Source organism: Miscanthus floridulus, chromosome 8, assembly GCF_019320115.1.
Source record: "Miscanthus floridulus cultivar M001 chromosome 8, ASM1932011v1, whole genome shotgun sequence".
Classification (NCBI taxonomy): Eukaryota; Viridiplantae; Streptophyta; class Magnoliopsida; order Poales; family Poaceae; genus Miscanthus; species Miscanthus floridulus.
The window spans coordinates 497,818-522,655 of record NC_089587.1 but is presented as its reverse complement, the minus strand read 5'-3'; the positions used below and the strand labels follow the sequence as shown (position 1 = coordinate 522,655).

The 24,838-nt window shown below is 43.4% G+C and overlaps 2 protein-coding genes across 6 annotated transcripts; both read left to right on the top strand.

The window, feature by feature from the left end:
* The first annotated feature begins 23 nt into the window (after positions 1-23).
* On the top strand, positions 24-9,379 carry LOC136475465 (helicase protein MOM1-like). 3 transcript variants are annotated; one of them, XM_066472938.1, is made up of 11 exons: positions 24-156; positions 237-536; positions 671-808; positions 1,373-2,282; positions 2,359-2,444; positions 2,764-2,868; positions 2,955-4,070; positions 4,794-6,689; positions 6,797-6,986; positions 7,389-7,480; positions 7,559-9,379. In XM_066472938.1, the coding sequence occupies exons 1-11, from the start codon at positions 130-132 to the stop codon at positions 8,543-8,545; spliced, it is 5,847 nt and encodes a 1,948-aa protein (XP_066329035.1). In that variant the 5' UTR covers positions 24-129; the 3' UTR covers positions 8,546-9,379. The 3 variants fall into 3 exon arrangements, with proteins under 3 accessions (XP_066329035.1, XP_066329034.1, XP_066329036.1); XM_066472937.1 differs by having other exon boundaries at positions 7,389-9,379; XM_066472939.1 differs by lacking the exon at positions 671-808 and having other exon boundaries at positions 7,389-9,379.
* A 7,859-nt stretch (positions 9,380-17,238) lies between these two features.
* On the top strand, positions 17,239-24,119 carry LOC136475464 (receptor-like serine/threonine-protein kinase NCRK). Of its 3 annotated transcripts, XM_066472936.1 has the most exons (11): positions 17,239-17,596; positions 19,116-19,181; positions 20,880-21,009; positions 21,139-21,264; positions 21,348-21,467; positions 21,583-21,840; positions 21,979-22,220; positions 22,311-22,610; positions 22,711-22,950; positions 23,053-23,295; positions 23,374-24,119. In XM_066472936.1, exons 3-11 carry the CDS (start codon positions 20,940-20,942, stop codon positions 23,725-23,727), a joined length of 1,953 nt encoding a protein of 650 aa, XP_066329033.1. In that variant the 5' UTR covers positions 17,239-17,596; positions 19,116-19,181; positions 20,880-20,939; the 3' UTR covers positions 23,728-24,119. The 3 variants fall into 3 exon arrangements, with proteins under 3 accessions (XP_066329033.1, XP_066329031.1, XP_066329032.1); XM_066472934.1 differs by lacking the exon at positions 19,116-19,181; XM_066472935.1 differs by lacking the exons at positions 17,239-17,596; positions 19,116-19,181 and adding an exon at positions 19,768-20,485.
* The last annotated feature ends 719 nt before the right edge of the window (positions 24,120-24,838 follow it).

Below are 24,838 nucleotides of genomic sequence, written 5' to 3'. Positions count from 1 at the left end.
CTGTCTACTATGGCACAGGACATTAAAAGTGTAGAGGGCATTGTTTGGGAGTCAGTTATTGTTGATTATTGTCAAGACTCAGTTGCAAAACACCTCAAACAACTCAAGCAACTACCAACAGATTTTAGGATGGTGCTTTTGAGCTCTCCACTGAAGGTGCCTTTCATCAGCTCTAAACTACATCTTCGCTTCTATAGCAGTGCTCAAATAATTCCATGTTTCTTGCTGTTTTGTAGGATAGTCTTCCTGAGTACAAGAAGTTGCTAGACTTCCTTAACTCGGAACAAGAAGACAGTGGAGATTACATTGAGACTGATAGCCTTGCTATGTTGAGAGCAAGGTTTACACGCCATATTGCATATGAACGAAAAGCAGGTTCTTCAAAGTTTTTGGAGTATTGGGTTCCGGCTTACCTTTCACAAGTGCAGCTAGAACTCTATTCTTCTATATTGCTTGCAAATTCCTCTGTCCTGCAGTCACAAATGACAACTGACGGTGTTGGAGCTCTTTGTGACGTTGTCATGTCTCTTTGGAAGGTTTGTTTTCAAAATATCTGTTCTCTTCTATACTAAGTAGACAGCACCCTTGCAATTTGCATGACTACGCACATTTTCTTTGAAGTTTTTCATGTTGTCACGGATTCTGATCTCATCTTGGCTTTATGTAACAGTGCTGCAATCACCCTTGCCTCATTGATATAATTGAATCTACGGATGATAGAATGTGTGTGAGTGGAAAATTATTGCTTCTTGAAAAAATGCTTAAAGAGATCAGAAACAAGAGCTTAAGGGTCATTGTTCTTTTTCAAGTGAGTTATGTCCGCCTTTTCTTTCTCTTACTTCACTATATTCTTAGTTTAGCAGTCATTACAAACATAATTACTCAAATATTTGGCTTTCCTAGGTATTCTATGTTATACTCAATTTATCAATTTTATCATCATCAAAGGTTTCAAGCTATTCACGTGCCTGAACCTTAGATAGGAGTGCTTGGAAGACAGCTATTCACGTGCCTGAACCTTGATTGCTTCTGATGGGTTTCAACTCTAGCCTACCCCAACCTGTTTGGGACTTAAAGGCTTTGTTGTTGTTGTTGTTGTAAAGGTTTCAAGCTATATTGGTTAACTAACTCCAACGTTAACCAGTAAAAACGATTTATTAGGAACTGGATAGTGGATAATTCTAATTAGCTTATTCTGAACTGTGTCATTCTCTCTGTTACTGGTATTAACTTTGCCTTCTACATTTTTCTTGCTTATGCTAGCCTTCTGCAGTTAGCATGCATCAAGGGCATGCTTCAATCTATGAGTTCAGCACTATTTCAACTTCTTCTTCTTCTTCTTTTTTTTTTTTTTTTTTTTGCATTGTGGCAGTCTGATGGGGCAGTTGGAGACCGAATGGGCAACATCTTGGAAGACCTCATGCGCCATAAATTTGGCCCCGAGTCATACGAACGTGTTCAAAACCGTTCAGCATTTGCAATGAAGCAAGAAGCAATGAATATGTTCAACGACACGACCAAAGGGAGATTTGTTTTTCTGATCGATAGCCGTGCATGCCAACCCAGCATTAATCTTTCATCTATTGATTCCATTATCATTTATGGTAGTGACTTGAATCCACTAAATGATCTGAAGGCTCTTCGAAAGCTCAAGATAGGGTCGCAACTGAAGTATGTGCGCATTTTCCGCTTATATACTCCTTTCACAGTGGAGGAGAAGAGTCTTGTGCTCGCCAAGCAAAGCATGGTTATTGATAGCAACAGCCAAGACATAACATCTAGTTTAAGCCATTGCTTGGTCAGCTGGGGTGTATCATTCCTCTTCAACAGAGTTGATGAGCTTCAACAAGATAACTGCGCAAGTAAAAGTAATGAAAGGGGCACAATCTTTATGGATAAAGTAATTTTGGAATTCTTAACTGAACTGTCTACTGAGGTTGAAGATAGCAGCAAAGTAAATAGTACAGCCATATCAAAAGCTTGCATGAGTGGTGAGTTTTATTCAAGAAACATTACTCTGATAGGAGAGAAGGAGGGGGTGTCTTCACTGGATGGAGATCCACCTAAATTCTGGTTAAATTTGCTGGATGGGAAATCTTATTGTCAGCACTATAAACCAATTGAAGTTACCACTGAAGAAACTAACACATCCAGAAGGAAGCGTAGAAACACATGTGAAACTGCAGGTTCTTCAAAGTTCCGTTTGGATGTAATTAATCGTGACCTGCTTCCTGAAATTAGTACTCCATCAAGTGCTGACCTTCATCTACTTCCTGAGACAGGTAAAACAATCTGAAGTTAGTATTTTTGTTCTGTAGGTGTACATATTACATTTTTCTAATAAAGTTCATTTTGAAGGAGTGGAAAACATGAGCACACCCAAAAGTCTTCACGCTGAAATTAAGCATGAGCTGTCAAAGCTAATGATGGTGTTAAAGCTACCAGTATGTATAGTCTAAGCTCTTCTATTGTTTTTTTTCTTTTGCTCTAAACAATAAACAAGGACAGTGTCTGCAGTTCAGAGTTGCTCTTATGCACTTGCTAAGACTTCCTGTGATACACTTAATGGTTATATATTCTTGATGCATATGTGAAGCGGCGATCTACTACTGCTTGTTCTATTTTAACATGAAAAGTCTTTCTGCTAACTTTTTTCCTCCCTCTCTGCCCCTCTTGTTGCATTTAGTGTTATTCTGATTTCATTATTTGTGGAAGTATCTGTTCCTCTGGTTCTGAACTCTTTTTCATTCTTAACAACTGCAGGATAATGTACACTTTCTGGCCAAGCAGTTCCTTGAATATCTTTTAAAGAATCATCTAGTTGTGCGGGAGCCACGGTGCATACTGCATGCGTTCAACATAGCCTTGGTAAGAGAGGCACCAACTAGTGTTACTTTGTTTGCTTTTACATCGGCTTTACCAAATACAATAAATTTCTTTATTACTTGCTTCAGTGTTGGCGTGCTGCTTCTTTTCTGAAATACACTAAGTTGGATCATCGAGAATCACTTGCCCTTGCTTCAGATGGCTTGAAATATGAATGCAGTGAGGAGCTCGCAGAATTTTTCTATAAAGAAATAGGTATCTTAAAAGAAAAGGTTGCACATAAACCAGGTGGAAGAATCAATGATAGATTATCACCACATGAGAGCTCATCTGCTAACTTGAGAAGTGACCACAATTTGCCGAAGCAGGCAATGGATCTTCATGGTAACTTCACAAATGGCACTGAAGATAGCGTGTCTGCCGCTGAGAAGAAGGTGATGGTTTCAGATGAGCACGAATTGGTATCTGCTCCAGATGCTGGCAGAGAACAGCATCTCTTAAGTGATGAATCTCCTAGTAATGCTGCAATGAAAAGAATAGACTTATTTAACATCATTTTTTCCTCAAGAGAGAGGGATATCATTGAGAAGCAAGAACTTGAGATATTAAATTTAAGAACACAGAGAGACAATCAAGTTAAGAAACTGAAAGAGGTATGCCATGCAGTTGTTCAACACATCAGGACAAGTAACATTGATGAAGAGATGAAAATTGACCAAATAAAGTTAGTGATTCAGTGGTTCACTATGTTTATGCATTCTTTTTTGGCGCACATGAGGCTCCAGTTTTTCAAACTTGATGCGCTGCATTCTACAACACTGGCTGAAGAGCAACTGATGAAGGAAAAACTCAAACACGAAGTAATATCAGGTGAATTAGATCAATTCCCTGATCCCTGCGTTACTCTACCAGATTCCAATTCTGTCGTTGAGGAATTCATCCATTTTAAGAAGCAAAATGGTGATAATCATGTTGACAAAAATTTGGCCTTGGATGGTGACCAGCTTTTGGATGACAGATTGATGGAAATTACTATTGTACGCAGTTCATTTTCACCAGAGGCTTGTCCTACACTTGCAGTGAGAAATGAGCCTACAGAAGCTCATATGAGGTCTGGTGGGAGAGCAGCATCAGAATCTGTAGATCTTCCAGATAACAATAATCACTGTAGTTCTGATGGAATTGACTACCAAAGAGCCTGTTCTGCTAGTTCTATTCCTACATGTCATGATTCAATCAATCAGGTATTGCATTAGTCAGCTGAGTTTTTCTTTCTTTCTTTTGTTATCTGTCATACGCCATGGCTTTTGTTTGCTGTGCTTTGGTTGGAGGTTGTTTTGTGTTTGAAGCCTATCAAATCTGTTATATTATCTTTCGACACAAGATTCTTTGAGCGATTATCTTTGTCTATGGAAAATCACATCAAAGCCATTTCTTGCAACTACTTTTTTCCCCTTGAATGCTGATGAGATCTGTGTGTCATTTCATGAAGAAGGATATACCCAAATGCAACACCACTTACAAACCACTCACAAACACCAATTCGCATATCACAGCTGTGCCACCAAACAAAACAAGAAACGATCTAACAACTGAAGTACTGAACTGAGAAATCAGTGAGGTCTTTAGCCTTGGCTGCACACCATAAGGTACCCTTCTCCACAGCTCCATTACTGCCCTCACAACCATGTCTGAACTCAGAGAACCGTGTCTGAACTCATAGAAGATCTATTGAACACACAGGTCTTGCCATGCTTCTACAGCTCCCAGACCACCAAGATAATCAAAGTGTTTAAGCCTTTTTGCTGTACAAGTGTACTTTGTTGATACTTCACCAGTGCTTAGAGCTTTTTTTTGTGTGTATTTTCTTTAACCATTGCGCTTTGTTTATTGTTTGTGTTGATTGTCCCTGTAAAGTGTTTTAGTGATGCCTGACTACCGATCACTAATAGCCTCCTTATTTTTAGGAATCTTCAACTGGTGATGGCAGAAGTATTGAACATGCCAAGGGAGACATTATTGCTAATCCAAGTATGCTTCCAGGAAGTGCAACTTCTCTTGTGGGAATCAATGCAGAATATGATAGTACTGTTGCAGCAGATCCGGACCACATGGAATTGCCTATTTTGGCTTCTCCACAAAATGTCACGACCTTGCAGCATCCAACTGCAGAAGAACCATCTGATGCATTACCTGCAATGGCAGCTCAGGATCTGCAAACTGAGATGCAAACAACATGCCCAACATTGGGTGCTCAACATCAGAAGGCGTGTCCTGATGATTCTAGTAAAATGAACCACGAACCAGATACAGCAACTGGAATGTTGCAGGAAGGGACAACTTCTGACCATTTAGGTGATTCCAGTAAGATGAAACCAGATACAACAACTGGAATGTTGCAGGAAGGGACAGCTTCTGACCATTTAGATGATTCCAGTACGGGAGTTAAAGAAAAAAATATTGACACTGTCGCTGCAGATCCATTGAATTCAGAAAGTCGATCTTATATTGCTCCAAACAACCCAGCTGTCGTGCCAGAAGCTTCGGTAGCTGAAACTCGTGATCAGTCAAGTATGCCTGCACAACATAGTACAAGTCTACCCACTCAACGGAAGTTACCAATTTCAGGACATCCACCAGAAGAAGCAGATCCATCAAGTAATCTGGACACAGAGGCTGCCCAGCAGCCTGATATTCAACCATCAAGCTCAACCCTGGATGCTGACAGCTCTGAAACAAGGCATCAGCCAGAAACTACAACAGTTTTATCACAGGGAGGCAGTAAAAATCATGATGTAGATAATGATGGCACTGTTCACGCACAAAAAGCGCACTCAGAGTCACCAATTTTGGCTGCCCCACAAAGCTCAGCTATGTTGTCACTTCCTTTGGAGGTTGGAACTCCTGCTAAGATATCAAGTACGTCTTCCCTCCAAAGTAACGATGCATCTTCAGGGCATACACCTGCTGTGTCAGAATCACCAGGTATGATGGGTACTCAGGCAGAACAGGATTTGCATCCTGACATGCGGCCATCCACGTCATTGTTGGATGTTCCACTTCAAAGAATGTTCCCAGATGACAGGAGCCAAACAGGCTGTCGGCCAGATAGAGGAACTGATTTGTCAGAGGGAGGCCAAACAGAATATCTAACTTGTACCACCAGCAATCTGTCCACCCTGCCATTTTCTGGGGAAGCTGAAACTGAGAATGGTCAAGCAAGTATGCCTGCACAGGAAATCACAAGTCCCCATGTCCAACATAGTTTAGCAACTTCACAGCATCCAGTTGGTGATTTGCAGCCACCGACCTTGATTCTGTCTGAGGAAGCAGAAAGGGCTGGTCTCTTGTGCACCTCAGCATCTCAGGATTTGCAACCGTCAGTTACAATACAGGAGGATGTTCCACTTGAAAGAACTGATCTGTCTGGCATGCCTATGACACAATGCACAGCTGTCCAGCAGAGTGTGGAACCTTCATGTGATCCTCATGCAGAAGAAGCAGGTACTTGTGGTATGTTGTCAACTCCAGATTTGCAGTCCGGAATGCGGTCATCATCTCCATTGCAGGATCAACTTGCGGAAGCAGTAGGAGCAGGCATATCTGGCACCGTTCCAGCTCAGAACTTGCAGCCTGAAACACAGCCATCAACCTCAGCTGAGCATATCCCACCAGAGAGGACACACCCTGATGAGAGAATTCAAATAGGTCTTCAGCCAAACACGACATCGGGTCCTGAGCAGCTAGCCCAACTATCTACAGTGGCACCTGCAAGTCTATTATGTAGTTCCGAACCACTAATAAATGAGCTTGAAAAACTGAAATACTGGAACGCTGTGCTCAGTAAAAACCATGAACAGAAGGTTTGCATATTTACTTCTATGTACATGGTTTATCCTTACATTAGATTGCATTTTCTAACCGTGAGACTTTTCATTTCTTCCTTCTCTGCACAATTTCTTGCGGACAGAAATCACAACTTCAAACAGAGTGCAACCAAGAAATAGAGAAGGTAAAGGAGAAATATGAGTTGTTACTTCAAGAGGAAGATTCTGCGTATCATCGGTTGACCACAGATCTTAATCGTATCTGCACGAAAGTTTTTGTGCATCAATCACTAGCTAAAATTTTTCAGAAAATGAAAGAATTTCCAGTTCAAGGTATGAGTATAACTTTGTGCTTGTGTTTATGTATCAATATTCTTTGCTCTTGTGAGGTTTATACCTAATGCAGATCTTCCATAGCCTGCATTGGTTTTTTTATTTTTCTTGTCAGATTGAACACTGTTTGGTTAAGACTAATCATTTTGATGTCACCTGACCCCTTGACCTGCATACCTGGGTGTTCTGTATGGTGGAATGATAGCATGTGTGTGTGGAGTTTTCCCTCCCCCTGTCTTGATTCTTGTGCTGTAATGCTATATGCTTTGCCTGGATTGGCTAGTTGAATTACATTTTTTTTACATTGATCTGCGTATTTAGATCTGACATTGTTGCTGAATTTATTTTTTTCATTCCTTGGAACATGTGATACATGGTTTGCTTCTTCCTTGTATTTTACAGAGAGATCTGCAAGTCCCACAATTTGGCAGGCACCCCAGTCTTCTCAGCATGCTCCGTGTGGGACAACAGCAGCTCAAACCACATTATTACCGGTTGCCTCATCATTAGCCACTCGACCACCAGTTTTGATCTCATCTCATACAACAGGACCTTACCTCCAACCTTCACAGGTGGCTCGGGCACCGGCTTCTGGGGTTATCCAACTGCAGCCGGTTTTACCTGGAAACCTTTCCAGGGCAGCACCATCACCTGTTGGTTCAATGCCTCCACGAAATGGAATCTACGGAGCTGTTGGAGCACAATCACGTGGACCTGCTCCTCATCTTCAGCAACTCAGGATGCCGGCACCGCCTACAATGGTTCGCAGAGATGAACAGCAGCCCAGTATCACCAATCCAGGGTTTGTACCATCGAGACAGTCTTCCCCTGGTATGTTTGAAAGCTCTGCGTCTGGCAATGCACTGGCAGGTATCCCATTGACATCCATGGCACCAAGTTCAGTCCACCAGGCAATGCCATCTGCGTCAAACTCACATCCAGCTTTTCCAGCAGACTCGCTGCTACCAGGTTCAGGTCCAGAGCCAATGGCAAACTTTGCGCAGTCAAATAGTAGAATCCCAGCTGCCATGGCAAGCCAACAAGCACCAGGTCTGAATCCAGCTTTTCACCACGTGGGAGGTGGTCCACTGAACACTGAATCAAGAATTCAGCAAGCTCTAGCTCACATAGGAGGTACTGCTCAGGCTGCCCCAGATCAGAGTCAGGAGGGGCTGCGTCGCCTCCTACAACGGTTTCCCCAAGTCATGGCACCAAGCTCAGTTCAGCCAACCGCACCAAGCTCACATCCAGTTCCCATGGCAGCTCGACAGCAAGCAGAGTTTCCGAATCCAGCTCCCGATAACATGTCAGGTCCACTGAATGCAGCAGCTGGAGTTCGGCACCCCGTAGCCCGCATAGGCAACCAGTCTTATCAGGTATCTGCTTCATTGCTCGAGTGGGAGGCATCGCTCAGGGTTGGCCTCATTCATGGACACCCAGGCACATACCCCCAGGGACAGGGAGGTGCTGACCTGACTGGTGGACCCCCTGGCACATCCCCCCAGGGAAGCTCCGGGGGCGCCAGCAGAGAGGTGGTGTGCCTATCTGACGACGAGTAGTAGTATAGCCTAGAGTAGCAGTGAACTTCTGGTTTTGTGGGTTGGTTGGTGTAATGTAGAGGCATGGGTTGGAATAGTGCAGCGATATCGTCGCCCACAGGACCCCTTTAGCAGCAGCATCCCTTGAAAGCAGGAGATGTCTGGCTCCGGTGAGGGTAGTGTGCATCATCAGGCATTTTGGGGGGCCGTGGAGGCAGCAGCAGAGTAGTGAATAGTGATAGCATATGGCACGAGACAGAGAGCATGAACCCTAATCCTAACATAGAGCGCAGTCACTGTATGTTTTCTTGTGGTTTCATAGACTGATGATGATGATTGTTTGGTGCGGGGCTGGAATGATCATTAGTCAGAAGTACTGTGTTTATTTATATTGTTTGGCGCGGTCTGGTTGTGGTTGGGATATTGGTACATATGTTATCTGCATGGGTGTTGCTGAACCTTTGACCTGAGAAATGTCGTGTGGTTGTGCCTCGGATCGGATCTGGTGAATGTGTTGGCATGGCATGTAGCTGGGACTGGGAGGGTCACATGCATGGTGAGTGATGGGGAACTGGACTCAAGTGAAGTGGGTCATGTGGAGGAATGCCAAGTGTGTCTAGTAGGTAGGGTCGTGTAAGCAGCAGAGTAGGGGAGTTTTGTCTGTCTAAATGCTGCTGGGCTGCCTACATGCGGTATTCTTTTTCTTTTCTGCATACGGTTTGTGTGGGTTGTACACTGCTAGCAGGGGGTAGCAGTATGTGTTAAAAGTGTGAATATAAATGAACAAGATTTGAGAAAACTATTGCTTTCATTGATCTCGAAAATATATTTATACAAGTGAAGGAGTGTCACGAAGGGACACGACTGTTCCCAAAAGACATGTCCTTTAGAAATAAAATTAATTGTATAATCTTATTCACTAATCATGTGCTTGATGGATGAGATCACTCATGAAGAGATGCCTGTTCGGCTGTAGATGTCTGTTCACGTATAGGTGTTATTTCACAACATTCTTCTTTGATCGATGCAGCTGTAAGCTGAAATTTCTTAAAAAACCTTATAGAAAAAATATGAGGAATATATGATATGACATAAAAACTTCTTTAAATCTTATTAAAAAATAAGGAGAAAATAGCATATTTATATATGATTTAAATAAATCACTATGTTATTGGTATCCTATTAAAAATCTCAATGGATGAAAAATATAGGAGATATGATATAAAGATAACTCCCTTAAAAACCTTTCAGGAAAAATATGAGGAGCAATATAAAGTGATATGCTGTTAAAACTTCTGTGAAAACCCAGTGAAAAAATTAGGAGAAAATGTGACGACATATTATTGGTATTGTCTCTTGGATAACTTACATGAAAAACATTTTCAGGGAAAAACCATGAATGAGTTGTGAGGGTAATATGTGTCTTTGATATTTTCCACAAAAACCCTGGTGGGAAAAATAAGAAATATGACACGTGCTTATGTTAATATTACCTCATTAAAAACTTTAACAAGAAACTTCATAAGTAAAACTTGTGAAAGAAAAGAGTATAATATGATGCTGGTACAGGTCAACGTTTAGGAGATGTCTCCCCTGATTCTGGTAAATCTCGAAGTCGCCGCATACCAATTCCATGTACCAATTTTTGAAACACAGAAGTTGGTAAGGACTTAGTAAATAGGTCAGCGAGATTATCACATGACTTGATTTGCAAGATGTTTATTTCCCCGTTTTCTTGTAATTCATGGGAATAAAACAGTTTAGGAACAATATGCTTAGTGATATTGCTCTTTATGTAACTCGATTGCATCTGTGTAACACAAGCGAAATTATCTTCATAGATAATTGTAGGTGATTTAATCGAACCAATATCGTATGCCAATTGTATGTGATTAATCATTCTGCGAAGTCATACACATTCATGTGATGCCTCCTATAGAGCAATAATTTCAGAATAATTAGTAGAGGTCGCCGTCAGAGTCTGTTTAGAAGACTTCATGAAATAGCTGTACCTCCATGTAAGAATACAAATCCAGTTTGGAATGGGAACCAGATAAGTAACTAGCATCCGTGTATCCAATCATATTGGAATCATGATTTCTCTTAAAGAATAAACCAAGATACTTTGTGCCACTAAGATATCTGAGGATATGCTTCGCTCCCGTCTAATGACGATGAGTTGGATTTGCACTATGTCTAACTAGTATGTTCACTACAAATGCGATATCAGGCCTGTACAATTTGCAAGATACATAAGTGCTCCAATAACACTAAAATATGAAACCTTGGTCTCAATATCTTTTCTCCAATATCTTATGATCTAAATGGATCTTTCTCTATTTCTAAAGAACGAACAACCATCGAGGTTTTGTTATGATATGATTTGTCTATATTAAATTTCTCCAATATTTTCTGGATATAGGCTGATTGATACACTAAAATCCTTGAAGGACGGTGCTCAAGTTGTAAGCCTAGGCAAATTTGGTCTTACCCAAATCCTCCATCTCGAATCCACATGATGGAAATTATATCTCAAATGATTGCATAATTATTTTTGTAACATGATGATATCAAAATAACCAATATACATAATCATGCTTAATTATACATAATGTATGTTGCGATTTGTATTTGCATTTAGAATATGAAGTCCATTGGGACTTATACGTCTAGGTCTCTGCGTGAAACCATATGCTACAAGCTCTCATTGTTCACCACCTTGCTTCTAAAAAGAAACTCTGTGAGGAAAGATATTACTGTGGTAATACTTTGCATCATTGAACAAGAGCAATCTCCTTAATTGCCATATTTTAGTTTGACCAAATTTGAGTGTGAAGACACTCTACCTAGGACTTTTGGTCTGGATCTAGTAAGGTAAAAAAAAGCAATCTTTGAGGAGTATATGCCACGACAATCTGTAGTCTTTAAATAATTGATTCGGTTCTTGAAATCAATATAGCATGTGAAAATATTAACCCTTTTGGACTTCGAGTCATTTCCCATATGGAGTCAGGGTGTTCCAATGTTCCAGGATCAGAATTTGGGTGCACTGTTGATCCGGGTGAATTTTGATCTAGGTTTTGGATGCTCATCCATTTTGGGTGTCTACCAACTTGAGGTTGGCTTGGATTTCTAATTTGGAGGATATTATCCTTGGTATCCTCGGACGCTTACTTGGAGCATTATCCTTATGAGCGGCCGTACTTCTCCCCTTCTTCTTTCGAAGTGGAAGTTTAATGGTTTTAATTGGTACCTCCATTCTTTCGAGTGTATTATAAGTAGGATAAGAGGATTTTATGACACCCTTATTATCAGTAAATATTTCTGGCAGATTATTTGCAATATGATGCAAATATAAGACATTCTAAATGATTAGGTTTAGAATTTTTTGGTACGTAGATGTGAGGATTGCTCTTTTGATTCTTGGCATTCTTAATGTGGTATAAATCTCCCCCTAATGTCTGGAATTATCCTCAAATGTGATCAACATACGGGCAATTTATAAATCCCCAGTAGAGTTACCTCTTGGGATCCCTAATGCCCATTGGTATGTTAGGGTGGTGACATGGGTATGTGAAAACATACTCGATGCGCAGATGAGAAATATTTGGCTGCGGCTAAAGTTTCACGTACATACTGTAATAGAGGGAGTTGTATAAGTGTAGCTTGATGAATTTGAATTAACGATGCGGTGTGTAAGGCCGCATAAAAACAACTTAGTTCTGGTAAATTACAATTCTATTTTAATATGTCATGCAATTTGATTCTCAATAAGAGACTCAATAAAACCACTATTGGTATGAACATAAGGTACTTGATATATAGTACCCCAAAATCAAACTGTTCCATATAAAATGGATTTGATCCCGCATCTAGGATAATTTGCTCTAAATTGAAGATTTCGAGCAATGAGTTTGGTATAGTGATGGTTCTCATAACTAAGAGACACACCTGGGACTATATTATGGATGCATAAATGTACATTATATAGTATCTTTATGGTCCATAAAATGGTAAATAGAGTCACATGTATGTTCTTGAATTTCTTCAAGAAATGTAGTGGCTCATATTGATGCTATGACCAATAAAATTGACAATAATTCTCAAGTTATCTCTATAGTAGAATAACTAAGGCAAATGTGCCAAGTCTTGTTGACATCAAGAGAGAATTATTTGTCCGCAACATTGGATACAGATTATATATATGTAGTCAAATCCAACTGAGGATGTTTTGTTTAAGTATTGCCATATCCGTTGTTAAGAGAAAAATACTCCTCTTTGTTGTCATCTTAGGGTTTCCATATGAAAATCATATTGACGGATATCTCTATAATTTTAATTGGGTACATTTTGGAATCAAAATACAAGAATGAATTTATGATTATTATTTAAGTACCAATAAGGAATATGTTAGTAGGACGACCAAAACCCACTATCATGACATCGCGTCAAGCGATTGACAAAATATTTTCTTGTCTCTATGTAAGAGTTTAGGAATATTTTGCTTCCCTATGTATAGAGTTTGTGATGCAACTATCCACTAAGCAAAATTCCTCTTTGCATTTGGATTGACTCCCGTATAGGTCTATATATAGCATGAAGAATATAATGACATTCTTTGCAAATATATAGATTACATACAAGTTAATTAATGGAATATCAAATATGATGGCACATTATTATGATATTCAATTAAAATTGATGATAACATTTTATATTACAACACCAAAATGGGACGAAGATACTAGGTATCTTTGTAAATGGAAGATAAATTTGGTCTCTAAAATGGATCAAGCGAAGTAAATTCGATGATCGTGCTCTCCATGCTCATAAGACCCACTTATTAATTAAGTGTTTGGTTGATACTTGATTTTTTTTTCATGAAACTTGTGAACAACTGGCCTTCCTAGTGGTGTAAGGTTGAAGATAGAAGCATGCTTCGTATCTTTATTGTTGAGCCGGATATTTATGTTCAATGGATTTGTAATACCGATCAATTAAATGTTTCAAGGCATGACATTTTCAAGTTGTGTGGCTGTAACATACATAATTGGGACAAAATATGGTTCTGCCATATTTGGAAAATGCCTTGACCCTAAAAAATGCACGGGGCTGCTACTTCTTTTTGCGTTAAATCTTACCATTAAAGTTCTATGGATGGCATTACTACATGGCATCAAACTTGTAATGATTCTAAAAATTCAATGTACTTCAGATGATAGAGCATCACTATAATGCTAATGATGATTCTTCGATAAGAGTTTATTATACACTTAGATCTGAAGTAATGTAGGAATTAATCTAGAATACATTTGGTAAGTTGTGTGCTTTTGCGAAAACACAATGTTGGGGGATATTTTGAAACAACATAATTATATTCTCAAGTGGACTTAAGATTCTAGAGATAAAGTTGTGGTCAATCATAGTTGGCATTGGGCAGAATGACTGCATTGTGTTGTTCGTATCACTCATTGAAAGCTAGCCATATAGTGCTTCGATTTGCACCCATTGAGATACACATACGTGTGACCTAGATGTATATGGTGCTTTATTTAAATAAAACTCCATATTTAAATTGATCATAAGTGGTGATGCTCTCTTATGAGGAGCATCAAATATTGCCATGAATCCATAGAACATCAAGTTTAACATTACGTCCATTGACCATGTTAGATAATGGTGACCATCAAGAGTAAGAGATCAAACTATTTGCTGGCTATTATTCTAATAAGGTTTAAACCATAGATTTTTTGATTTTACGCTAAGGGTAAATTTAAAATTGCTATGGTGATACTGTATTAATTAATGCAAAATAAATAGGAGACAAGATCTATCTCACTAATAGTGTAAACCTCATTTATGCTAACACATTAGAGGTAGTCATCATAAAGATGTAGACCTCTAATAATATGACATAGTCTGTTGAACAGTAGATGCCAAGTGGTGTATGTAATTTGTATAAACACATTTTAAGGTAATCATCAAAAGATTGATGTAGACCTTAGTTAATCCGCAAACGAATTGGATACGCACGTTGAGGATAGTCACTAAGTTGTGGACTTAGTGTAGATCCCGCAGTAGCAACTATGGTGCTACCTTGTGTATGGCCAATAGGAATGCTGATTAATGATAGTCATCTTGTGAAAAGATGTAGACCGTATGTTCTAATTTGTGATGTTGGGTACGCACATTGAGGATAGTCACTAAGAATTTAGTGTAGATCCCATAGTAGCAACTATGGCGCTACCTTGTGTATGGCCAACATACAATGTGGAATATTTGTGTTATACAAATAATGAGGTAATACACTTAATTGATTTTGCATTAAAAAATGTAAGCGCTATAAGCTTTAAATAAAGCATAAATGGGCTTAACATAAAATGAAAATTGCAAATAACAAAGTAGTTGCAATGAAAATGTCGTGATAGTAATACTACATGTTTATTGGGTTTGCCATTTTGGACAAACACTTTGAACAATGTAATGATTATACCACATGTTTATTAGGTTTGTCAATTTGGACAAATACTTTGAACATGCAATGTTAATATCACATGTTTATTGGGTTTGCTAATTTACACAAACGCTTTGAACAGTACTAAAAAATTCCAGAAAACATAGGGTTTGAAAAGCGAAAGCGAATTTACAGTGGTAAATTCATCTGCAACAGTACATGTCATGATGCAATTCTTGATGACACATGGGTCTCAAAATTACTTATTTACAAGAGGTAAATATTATGCATCATAATGCATTTTAAATCTAAGGTGTAAAATGAGCATTTACGTGGGGTAAATATAGTACACCGCAGTATGTTAAAACCTGAGGGCTTAAACATAAATCTGGAATACATCAATAATCTATTAGGATTATCATGTAATTCATAGGAGAATGAAGGATTTTTGTGCAAATTTGCACTGCCTTATCCCTAAGGACGGTTTCTCCATCAGAAGAAAACGTCGCGCGGCCACCGCCGCCGCGGGAAGTCGCTCGAGGGGCGCGGACGCCGATACGCGGTGGCCGCAGGGGCCTTCGGCGCGAGGTCGCGGGCATGGAAGCCGCCAAGAGCCGGCCATCGCTGTCGTCGGGGAAGGGGTCTCGGACTAGGCCGACCGTCGCCGCGGGCCACGGGCATAGCGGAGCCGCCATTGCCGATTTGGGCGAATGGGGCACAACCATCACCGCCGTCCCTTATCGTCGATGAGCCGCGTGCGCGGTGGCCTGCAGGGCTGCCGGTTGCCAGCGCTGGGGGCCGTGAGGAGCGGAGGATGCATGGGCGGCCGACCTCGGGCCGCTTCGGGGGGCACCATCTGCGGCACGAGGCCACGGCATGGAGGCCGCTGGCGGCCGAGTCATCAGCCGCGGGTGCCGACTACCGACGACGACAGGGTACCAGGCTCGCGGGCACGACCACTGCTGTCGTCCTGGCGAGTGGGGCGTGGCCACCAGACGTTGGAGTTTGGCCTGGCACGCGGGGGCTACCGTGCGCTGAGTGCAGAGGCCCCACCTTCGCTGCGGTTGCCGGCACCGTTGCTCAAGTCATTATGCAGCAGTACCGCACGCCAACCAGGGTGGGTGCAGACGCAACTGCCGCCTCCGGCGAGATACAGTCATCACCGTGAGGCTTGCAATCGGCCAGAGTCGGGCCACACAAGGCAGCCGCCTACCAATCCAGGCGTGAATGTCACAGCATCCACGACCACAACCACGATGCCGAGAAGTGAAGAAAACACGACGAACACAATTAACAGGTTGGTTTCGTACCTTCTGTTCATGTATGCGGAGATCATGAATTTAATGTAGAGGGAAGCAAATTTGCCTTGACATATGACTTGCGTCACCGTTGATCTCCACTAGTGTAGGCCGATGTTGTTCTTCGCCTTCCCTGCTGCAATATGATGGCGGAAGATGATTTATTGGAAGATCACGAGACAGTAAGCCATGGCCATGGCCGTGACTTCGATCTTGGCGAATCTACAGCGATGTGATCCGGGCTTCATCGGCATCAAGAACATCGGCTTCAGGCTTCTTGGTTGTCGGCCTTTTTTCTCTCAGGGAGAACAGCGTGCGTGATAACGTGTTAAAAGTGTGAATAAAAATGAACAAGATTTGGGAGAACTGTTGCTTTCATTGATCTCGGAAGTATATTTATACAAGTGAAGGGGTGTCACGAAGGGACACGACTGTTCCCAAAAGACATGCCTTTTGGAACTAAAATTAACTGTCTAATCCTATCCACTAATCATGTGCTTGATGGATAAGATCACTCGTAAAGAGACACCTGTTCGTCTGTAGACGTGTATGTGTCATTTCACAACAGAATGGTTCATTCATGCATATGCTGGGTGTTGCTGTGTGTGCGTGTGTGGAAACATGTTGGTCTGGATTTTGTGTGGTATACTGGTATGGGAGTAGTATGGTACATTGGGAGTCTCAAGTTTGGGACTGGATGCTGCTGCTACTGGTACTGGTACTGGTAGCGCTAGCTGGCACATTGGGAGTCTCAAGTCGAGCAGCAGCACGAGTACCTGGCTCCGGGCGTACATGTACTGTACTGGTTGGAGTACAGTACACGTGAGAAGAATGTGTGCCGCGGTGCAGAAAATGAGGCGGTTTGGTGACGGACTCCCCGTGGCGGTGGCGGTGGCAATTGGCAGCATTTGCGTTGTTTGGCCTACTCTATGTGTGTATGAAGTGTGCAGCGGTGCACGGGCCTGGCCGCTTCACCAATCACCACCTCCGCCCTCCTCCCTCCTCCCTCGTTATTGCAGTGCATCCAATTTCAAAGCCCTATTACACAGTAGTACTAGGCTACTACTAGGTAGCTAGGACTCGGATCCACGACGCTCCTCTCCTCTCCTCTCCTCTCCTCCAACAAGACAAGGAAGAAGAGGGAAAGGCACCAAGGCAAACGCAGCCCGTTGCACAGAGAAAAAAGAGGGCAGTGCAGGGCCGGGGCGGGCGCGTGAGGAAGGGAAGACGACGACGGCGGAGGGTAGGAGGGATCGATGGAAGAGGAAGACGACCGAGTGCTTGCTTGCTGCTCCTCCGCTCCCTGCAGTCTCTGACGAGGTTAGTACGACCTGCACCTCCTCTCCCCTCGGGCCTCCGCCGCATTCCTCCTCCACATCTGCCGCCCATGGCCTCACCGGCTCCCCGTCTGGGTGGGAGAGGGAGACTGGCCGGCGGGGCTGTGTGTCTTGTGTGTGAGAGCTAGCTTCCCATCATCCCAGCCTTGCTCACAGTTTTACTAGTACTATACTCAATCCCATCTGTGGAAGAAACGAAACACCACCTGCCTGTTCGCCTCTTGGATAATCGTGTCGTGCTCTGTCTGTTGTTGTTGCCTACTGCCTCAAACCAATCGTTCTTTTTCCCTTGTTCCTTGCTGTTGCTTTCGGCATTGATCTGGTTTAATGGCACACATGAAATTCCCCCATTATTCATTCACGCGGCAACTGCATACCCAACCAACAACAGACTGCTCGGCTGGTTGGATCGTATCGTTGCTGATTCGTGAAGAAGTACCGCTGACTGGTTTGCGTTGGAGAAAAATACTGTTCTTGTTACGATCGTTTACAACACGCCACGGCGAAATGAACAAGATCTTGGCAATCACAGGCAGTGAGGCAGGACCCACTCCACTACACAGGGGAGCCATCACTCGTGTCGTGTTCACGTCGGCCTCTCATTCACCTCCCCCCTGCCTGCCCCCTCGTCGTCCAAGTCGACGGCCAAATTCAGGCCCATCCATTCCTTTCATCCATCTCCCGGTGATTTGATTCCCCTTCCAGATCCCACCTCCACCACAGATTTAGAAATGGACGCCTCCGATTGACCCTCCGTCCTCCTTGCCAGTTACCATAGGCAGGAGAACAAGTGAAAGCAGAATGAGCACCAGAGCAGAGCAAGTGAGCAAAAAAAAAGGAGACGCCTTTCCGGGCCGGGTGGCCTTTTGCTTCTCTCATCTCATGTCGTCTCTGACAGAATGATGCTCACATGCGTTCGTGAATCATTCGTCCTCTGCATTCACACGCAGCTACTACTAGTTTAATCTCTTCGAGGCCGAGGAGATGTGGTATGGTAACTTTCGTTTATTCATTCATTCAACAAACGAAGAAAAAAGAGGACTACTCCTAGTCCTAGATACCAATGCGGTCACTGCTGACCCACACACGTGTGACTGCATCTGCATTTTCCTCAGCACTTGCTTCCTTTCACATGTCCCACACCGTCCAAGATCGACTCGGATCAATGCACTGGTGAATTGAATCCTCTGCCATCGAGACGCGATTCACATTCTCACTCATGCATCAGTTTCTTCTTTTATCCCCAAAAAACTTACTACCAAACTCCCAAGTATTTTTTTAAAGAAAATATCTTGCCAAACTCTGTTCACATTGGATGAAGAAGAAAGGGATAGCCAGGCAGGGCCAGCCAGACACACCTTGGTGCTGTCCTGCCTCCACATCTACAACCTATATACTTGATGTCTTGATAGCTGAATTTTGCTTGCATGCCGTAGCTGCTCATCAATCCTGCTGTTGATTTCAAGATTTTCCAAAAATTTGATGCTACATGTACGTGTCAGGTAGCATGTCCCCGTCCTGCAGCGTAGAAAGGCTTCCCTCCTTTGAAAAAAAAGGAGTATTGTCAGGTAGCGGCATATGCCGACGTCTTTTCCGTCGTTGTTACATTATTATCTTTCTGTGGCGCTCCCATCTTCACCTACCTGCTTGTGCTTAACCGGCACGGCCCGATTAAACAATCTGCGAGCTCTATGTTAATACTCTTTGTGATGTCGGTGGCCAGAAATACTGAAAAAGGCAGCTTCGCATTTTGTTGAGTCTGAAGATTGGGTCTTCATGATATAGCACCACTTCCTTCCTGGAGGAAAAAAGGGACAATCTTGGGCATAGAGATCATGGAGGCCCAACTACTTGGTCAATTTACTCTAAACCCAAGAATCTATTCAAGTATTTCGATCCATGATTAGAGAATACTGTTGTTATTATATTACATGCCTAAGATCTTGATCTAGAAAGATATATTACATGTCTAGGATACAATGCATTGATGTGTATCTTGCAACTACTTCAGCATTCAACGATTCTTTAGATGGATCGGGCCAACCAAAAAGGATTTTAAATTAGGAGCAACCACCAAGGCACTTCCAAGGGAGCAGCTTATTTTAAGCTCTAGCCACTACTAGCCTGCAGTAGGTAGTTGTAGAGAGCACATCCACAGGCGAGCATTTGGAGACGGGGCGCAACTATCAGATTAAACGACATTTTGAAATCTCGCTCATTCGTTCTTGACCGACATAATCCAGTGGCTTGATTGGAGTTTGCATCTTGTGATTGTGATCATTAGTCCAAATCTTTTTTTTTTATAGCGATAGTCCAAATCGTTATCGCTTGCAGATTTCTACTGGAAGGTTTGGTGTGAACATCCAGCCGTCTTGCATGGGCTGGCTTTCAGGAGTGTGATCCAGCCTGAGATCTCTGAAGACCCTGATTAACTCCAGAGTTGGCATCTTTCACTCACACCCGGCATTACAGGCCAGATGTCATTTTAAGTTATAATCCAGTGTTCAATGCCCCAATTAGAACATTGCACCTAAGTACAGCCAATCTCTTTCAAGGCCTACTTCTTCTTTTTCCCTACTGCACATATAGTGCTGTTGGTTGAGATGTCTCCTACTGCACTGAATGTGCTAGTATTTTCTTTTTGAAAGCAAGCATACGTTTGTCAAACTATTGTTGATAGCTTCTGCCACTTCATTGGAATTGCCTGCATTGCATATAAGCTGCCTTCTTTCATTCGAGAAAAAAAAAGCTGCCTTCTTTGTCTATCAGTTCTTAGACTCCATGTCTTCCCACCTTTCATCCTTCCCGCCTCTTTGGTTCTACTTTCAGACCAGGATACGTGTCGTTTTTGCCTGAGGCAATTTTTAAATAGGTTTTTTCTTGTACTTTTAGCCGTTTTTGGAGATCATGTGTCATATGTTTTGAAGAATATTTTATTAGCATCAACGTGATGCATTCAAAGCAGAAGACATCCATTTTCCAGGATTTGTTGTTTTGTTAACGTTGAGTTGCAGTAATGTATTACTATATCCCAAGCACTAAGCTTTCAAGTTATTCTAAATTTGTACTCATTATTTTCTGTTTATCTATTCCCCTAGAGATATTTTGATACAGTTAGTCAACCATGTACTTGTTTAATATCAAAACGTGATGAGACTTGTTCATTCTGCTCCGCATGTATTTTGGTGGTGTTTTCCATTACTTTTTGGTCAGCAGGCAATGGTTTCAAACATGCCAATTCTTATTTTTCCATCATTATTTTTCAGATCTTACACTAGATGGGACTTATTTGATGTTTCCACCATTCTCTACTTGGGTGCGAGCTGATGGATCTCCACATGAAACTTCTCCTGGCCTCCCTCAGCTGTGTTCTTCTGATGCAAGCAGCATCATGTGGTAAGTTCTACAGTCCTCATGAATGCACTTCTATTTTCAAAGCTGTTGTGACAAAATATTCGTAAAAATGACTAAATATGGAGTGGTTGACAAAAAGAAGCAATATCTGATACACTAGCTGTTGTACAGATGGTAGCACAGGCGAAACTGAAACGACAAACTGGACATGTGTATGTGCAGCTCATCCGCTAGGTGAACCAAACTCTAACAGCAGCCTGTTGTCCAATTGTTCTTCATCCTGCCATTGCCAACGAGGTAAGGGCAGTCGATCATATAGCTTCTCAACATCTCATTACACCACAATGCCAGTATGCCACCTGAATTTGTTGCTGCGGCAGATGAAAATGGCAGCACAGGGTCATGGAACTGCACATGTGCGTCTGATAAGGACCTTCAGAAAGAAGAACATGCTGTGCTACGTGCCAGGAGTTGCTTCACTTCCTGTAACTGCACATCTGGTATGTGATAGTTTCTTGTTTAACTATTCAGAATTTCAGATACACGAACTCCATTATGCACTAAATGCTCAAGTGAAACTGGGGTTGCTGAATATGGTCTCCACTATAACTTCAGGAACTTCAGAGGAGGGGAAAAGGCATGTCTCCAGCAAAACAGTCATGATTACACTCCTAGTTTGTGTGATTCTCACCACTACTGCTTTCCTTGTCACCACTGTATACTACTTCCGCCGCAAGGATGCTCTCTCTCCACGATCGCAGATATACTCCTTCGATAAATACACTAGCTGGAGCAGCAGATCAAACCTCGTCAGCAATCGATCGTCTCCACTTCCCCAAATGAAACCAAAACCGAGGCTTTGTGCTTTAAAAGGCAAGCTTAACCTATACATTTTCCCTGTCTGAAATTTGAGATGTTGTGCTTGACTGAATTGCCTGAGATAGCTGCATGTGTTTGTTTGAGGACGGTGCATAGCCACACCCTGACTCTTGTTTCAACTTCCTGCTACAGAATTTCTGTGTAGGTGCAATCTCATCTGTGGGGGTGAAAGCGGCACATTCCCTGGTGTCATCATTCGGTTTTCATACGCAGAGTTGGAGCAAGCAACCGGGAAATTCTCAGACGAGCATCTTATTGGAGTTGGCGGATCGAGCAAGGTGTACCGAGGCCAGCTTGGCGACGGCAAAGTTGTTGCCGTGAAGAAGCTTAGGCCCCTAGGAGGTGCAGACGAAGACTTCGAGTTTCTGTCAGAGGTACGCAACACTGCAGACACCAAATTAAAGCAGCAATCATGCCAGCCATTGCAATTCCTCTCTCATTTTCTGACGTGTGATAACGCGTAGATCGAGCTGCTGTCGAGGCTGAACCACTGCCACGTGGTGCCATTGCTGGGGTACTGCTCGGAGAGCCAGGGCCGGCAGCTGGAGCGGCTGCTGGTGTTCGAGTGCATGTCCAACGGCAACCTGAGGGACTGCCTGGACCTGAAGCAAGGGAGGAAGCCCATGGACTGGCAGACCCGGGTGAGCATCGTGCTCGGCGTCGCAAGAGGGCTGGAGTACCTGCACGAGGCGGCTGCGCCGCGTATCCTCCACCGCGACATCAAGTCCACCAACATCCTCCTGGATGACAAGTTCAGAGCCAAGGTCAGCGGTGATGCATTCCAGTCATCCATTGACTTGGATGACAAGTTCAACGCTGCAAGTTCTGTTATGTTGAGGTTTCGATTCTTGTGAACGAGTGCAGATCACTGACCTTGGCATGGCCAAGTGCCTGATGAACGACGGCGTGACGAGCTGCAGCAGCTCCCCGGCACGGATGCTGGGCACGTTCGGGTACTTCGCACCGGAGTACGCCATCGTGGGCAAGGCGTCGCTCAAGTCGGACGTGTTCAGCTTCGGCGTCGTCGTGCTGGAGCTCATCACCGGCCGGCAGCCCATCCACAAGTCGTCATCGACGAGGGCCGACGAGAGCCTCGTCATCTGGGTGCGTGGGCGCGTGGCGTAGCGTATATCACTGCACGGGTTGCTGGTTCGGTTCACAACACAACAAGCAGGAGCTTAGCGATTGTACATAATGGGCGTGCAGGCGACGTCGCGGCTGCGGGACAGCAGGCTGGTGGTGACGGAGCTGCCGGACCCGACGCTGCAGGGCAAGTTCCCGGCGGAGGAGATGCAGATCATGGCGCACCTGGCGCGGGAGTGCCTGCAGTGGGACCCCGAGGCCAGGCCCACCATGACGGAGGTCGTCCACATCCTCGCCACCATCGCGCCACTCCAGCAGGGCGCCAAGCGCCGGAACCTCCCCATCGCCGCCGCCTTCAACCTCACGGTCAGCTGCTTCTCTCATCCCAGCCACGTACATCTCTTGCAGGCGTTCTGAGTTCTGACATCGCACTCCACTCTGCAGCCGTCGCCGCACGTCGGGAGGTGTGACCCGGAGCCTAAGGACGACGATGACATCGAGAGGCAGCTGCAGCAGCAGGAGTGCTCGCCGACGACGACCGTCCAGTGGCAACAGCAAACGCGCCGCGCGCCGACGTCGTCACCGGGCCGCGCGTCGTGGCCCGGCGACAGGGTGAACGTTGTGGGCAGAGGCGCGGTGGTTTCGGGCGAGCTGGTGAACGTGCTGATGAACCCCCACAGGAGGGGCAGCTGGCGGCCACCGTCACCGCCGCCGCCGCCTGGCGACGAGGAGGCAGTGGACGTGGACCTGACGGAGCCCCGGATGGAGGCGTTCACGCAGCCGGCGGCGTTCAGATGACAAGATGATTGGCAGGATCAGGAGGAGATGGTGGTGGTTCTGATTGGTGCAGCGGCGGCGGGTGCTGTTCATCTTCTTGTTCATGCCTCTCGACGAATCCACTCCACACCTGCATCTGCATCCATGAATGTACAGTACAGGAAAACGCATCTAGATCGACAAGGGGAAAAGAAATGGTATTGAGATCATCGTGGGATAGGAATATAGGATAGATAGATTGAAATTGGACACGAGATCAATGCCGATAGGATGGCAGTCCTCCATGTCCGAACTGAATCCACGGCGCACGAGGGAGAAAGAGATATCCGACAAAAACACTGGATATCCAGCGATTGTAACGAAAGCAGATGTGCATGTGCCCCATCTTATATTCCGTCCCCCCCCCCCCCCCCCCCCCCCCCCCCCCCCCCACACACACAACCCCAACCCCAAAAAAAAATCAACTACGAGATTTGTCCAAGTCAAATAAAATTAACTTTACCCAAGTGTATAGTAAGATAGTGTCGTGGACAGGAAGAGAGGACGAAGAAGATGACATGTGAGACCTATGCCTAGGTTACAGTGAGAGTGGAGGGTAGAGGGCCATTCAGGCAATACGAAAATAAGTTTCGTTTGTAAATGGGCCCAACAATGTCTAAAGCGTACATGATGACATATTTGAGAGAGCGGAAGACCTACAGTGGCTCGTATCCGAATAGGTGAATTGTAGTGGTGCTTCTTCAATCCGCGAAAATTGTAATGGCACCGATTCAAATAATCTAAAACACAATTATAAGTATGAACCAAGACACCTAAGAGCATTTTTTAGAGTCCTCCTAAACTAATTCTTCTCTATTCTTGTATAGGAAAATTCTTCTCTATTCTTGTATAGGAACATTCTAACAAGAAAAATTTATAATAATTTCTCTTCCTCAATAATTTTCCTATCTTAAATAACATGTAGGATAGATAACATGCATTCCCAAGTTTGGGCGTGATTTTGGATATCACTAATAATATACGATGTTAGATATAAGGACTATAGGAGATTCATTTTTGTTACATAAACCTTAATTTTAATAAAATCTAAAAGATTGGATAAGGGAACCCTTAGAGATGCCCTGGTAAACAT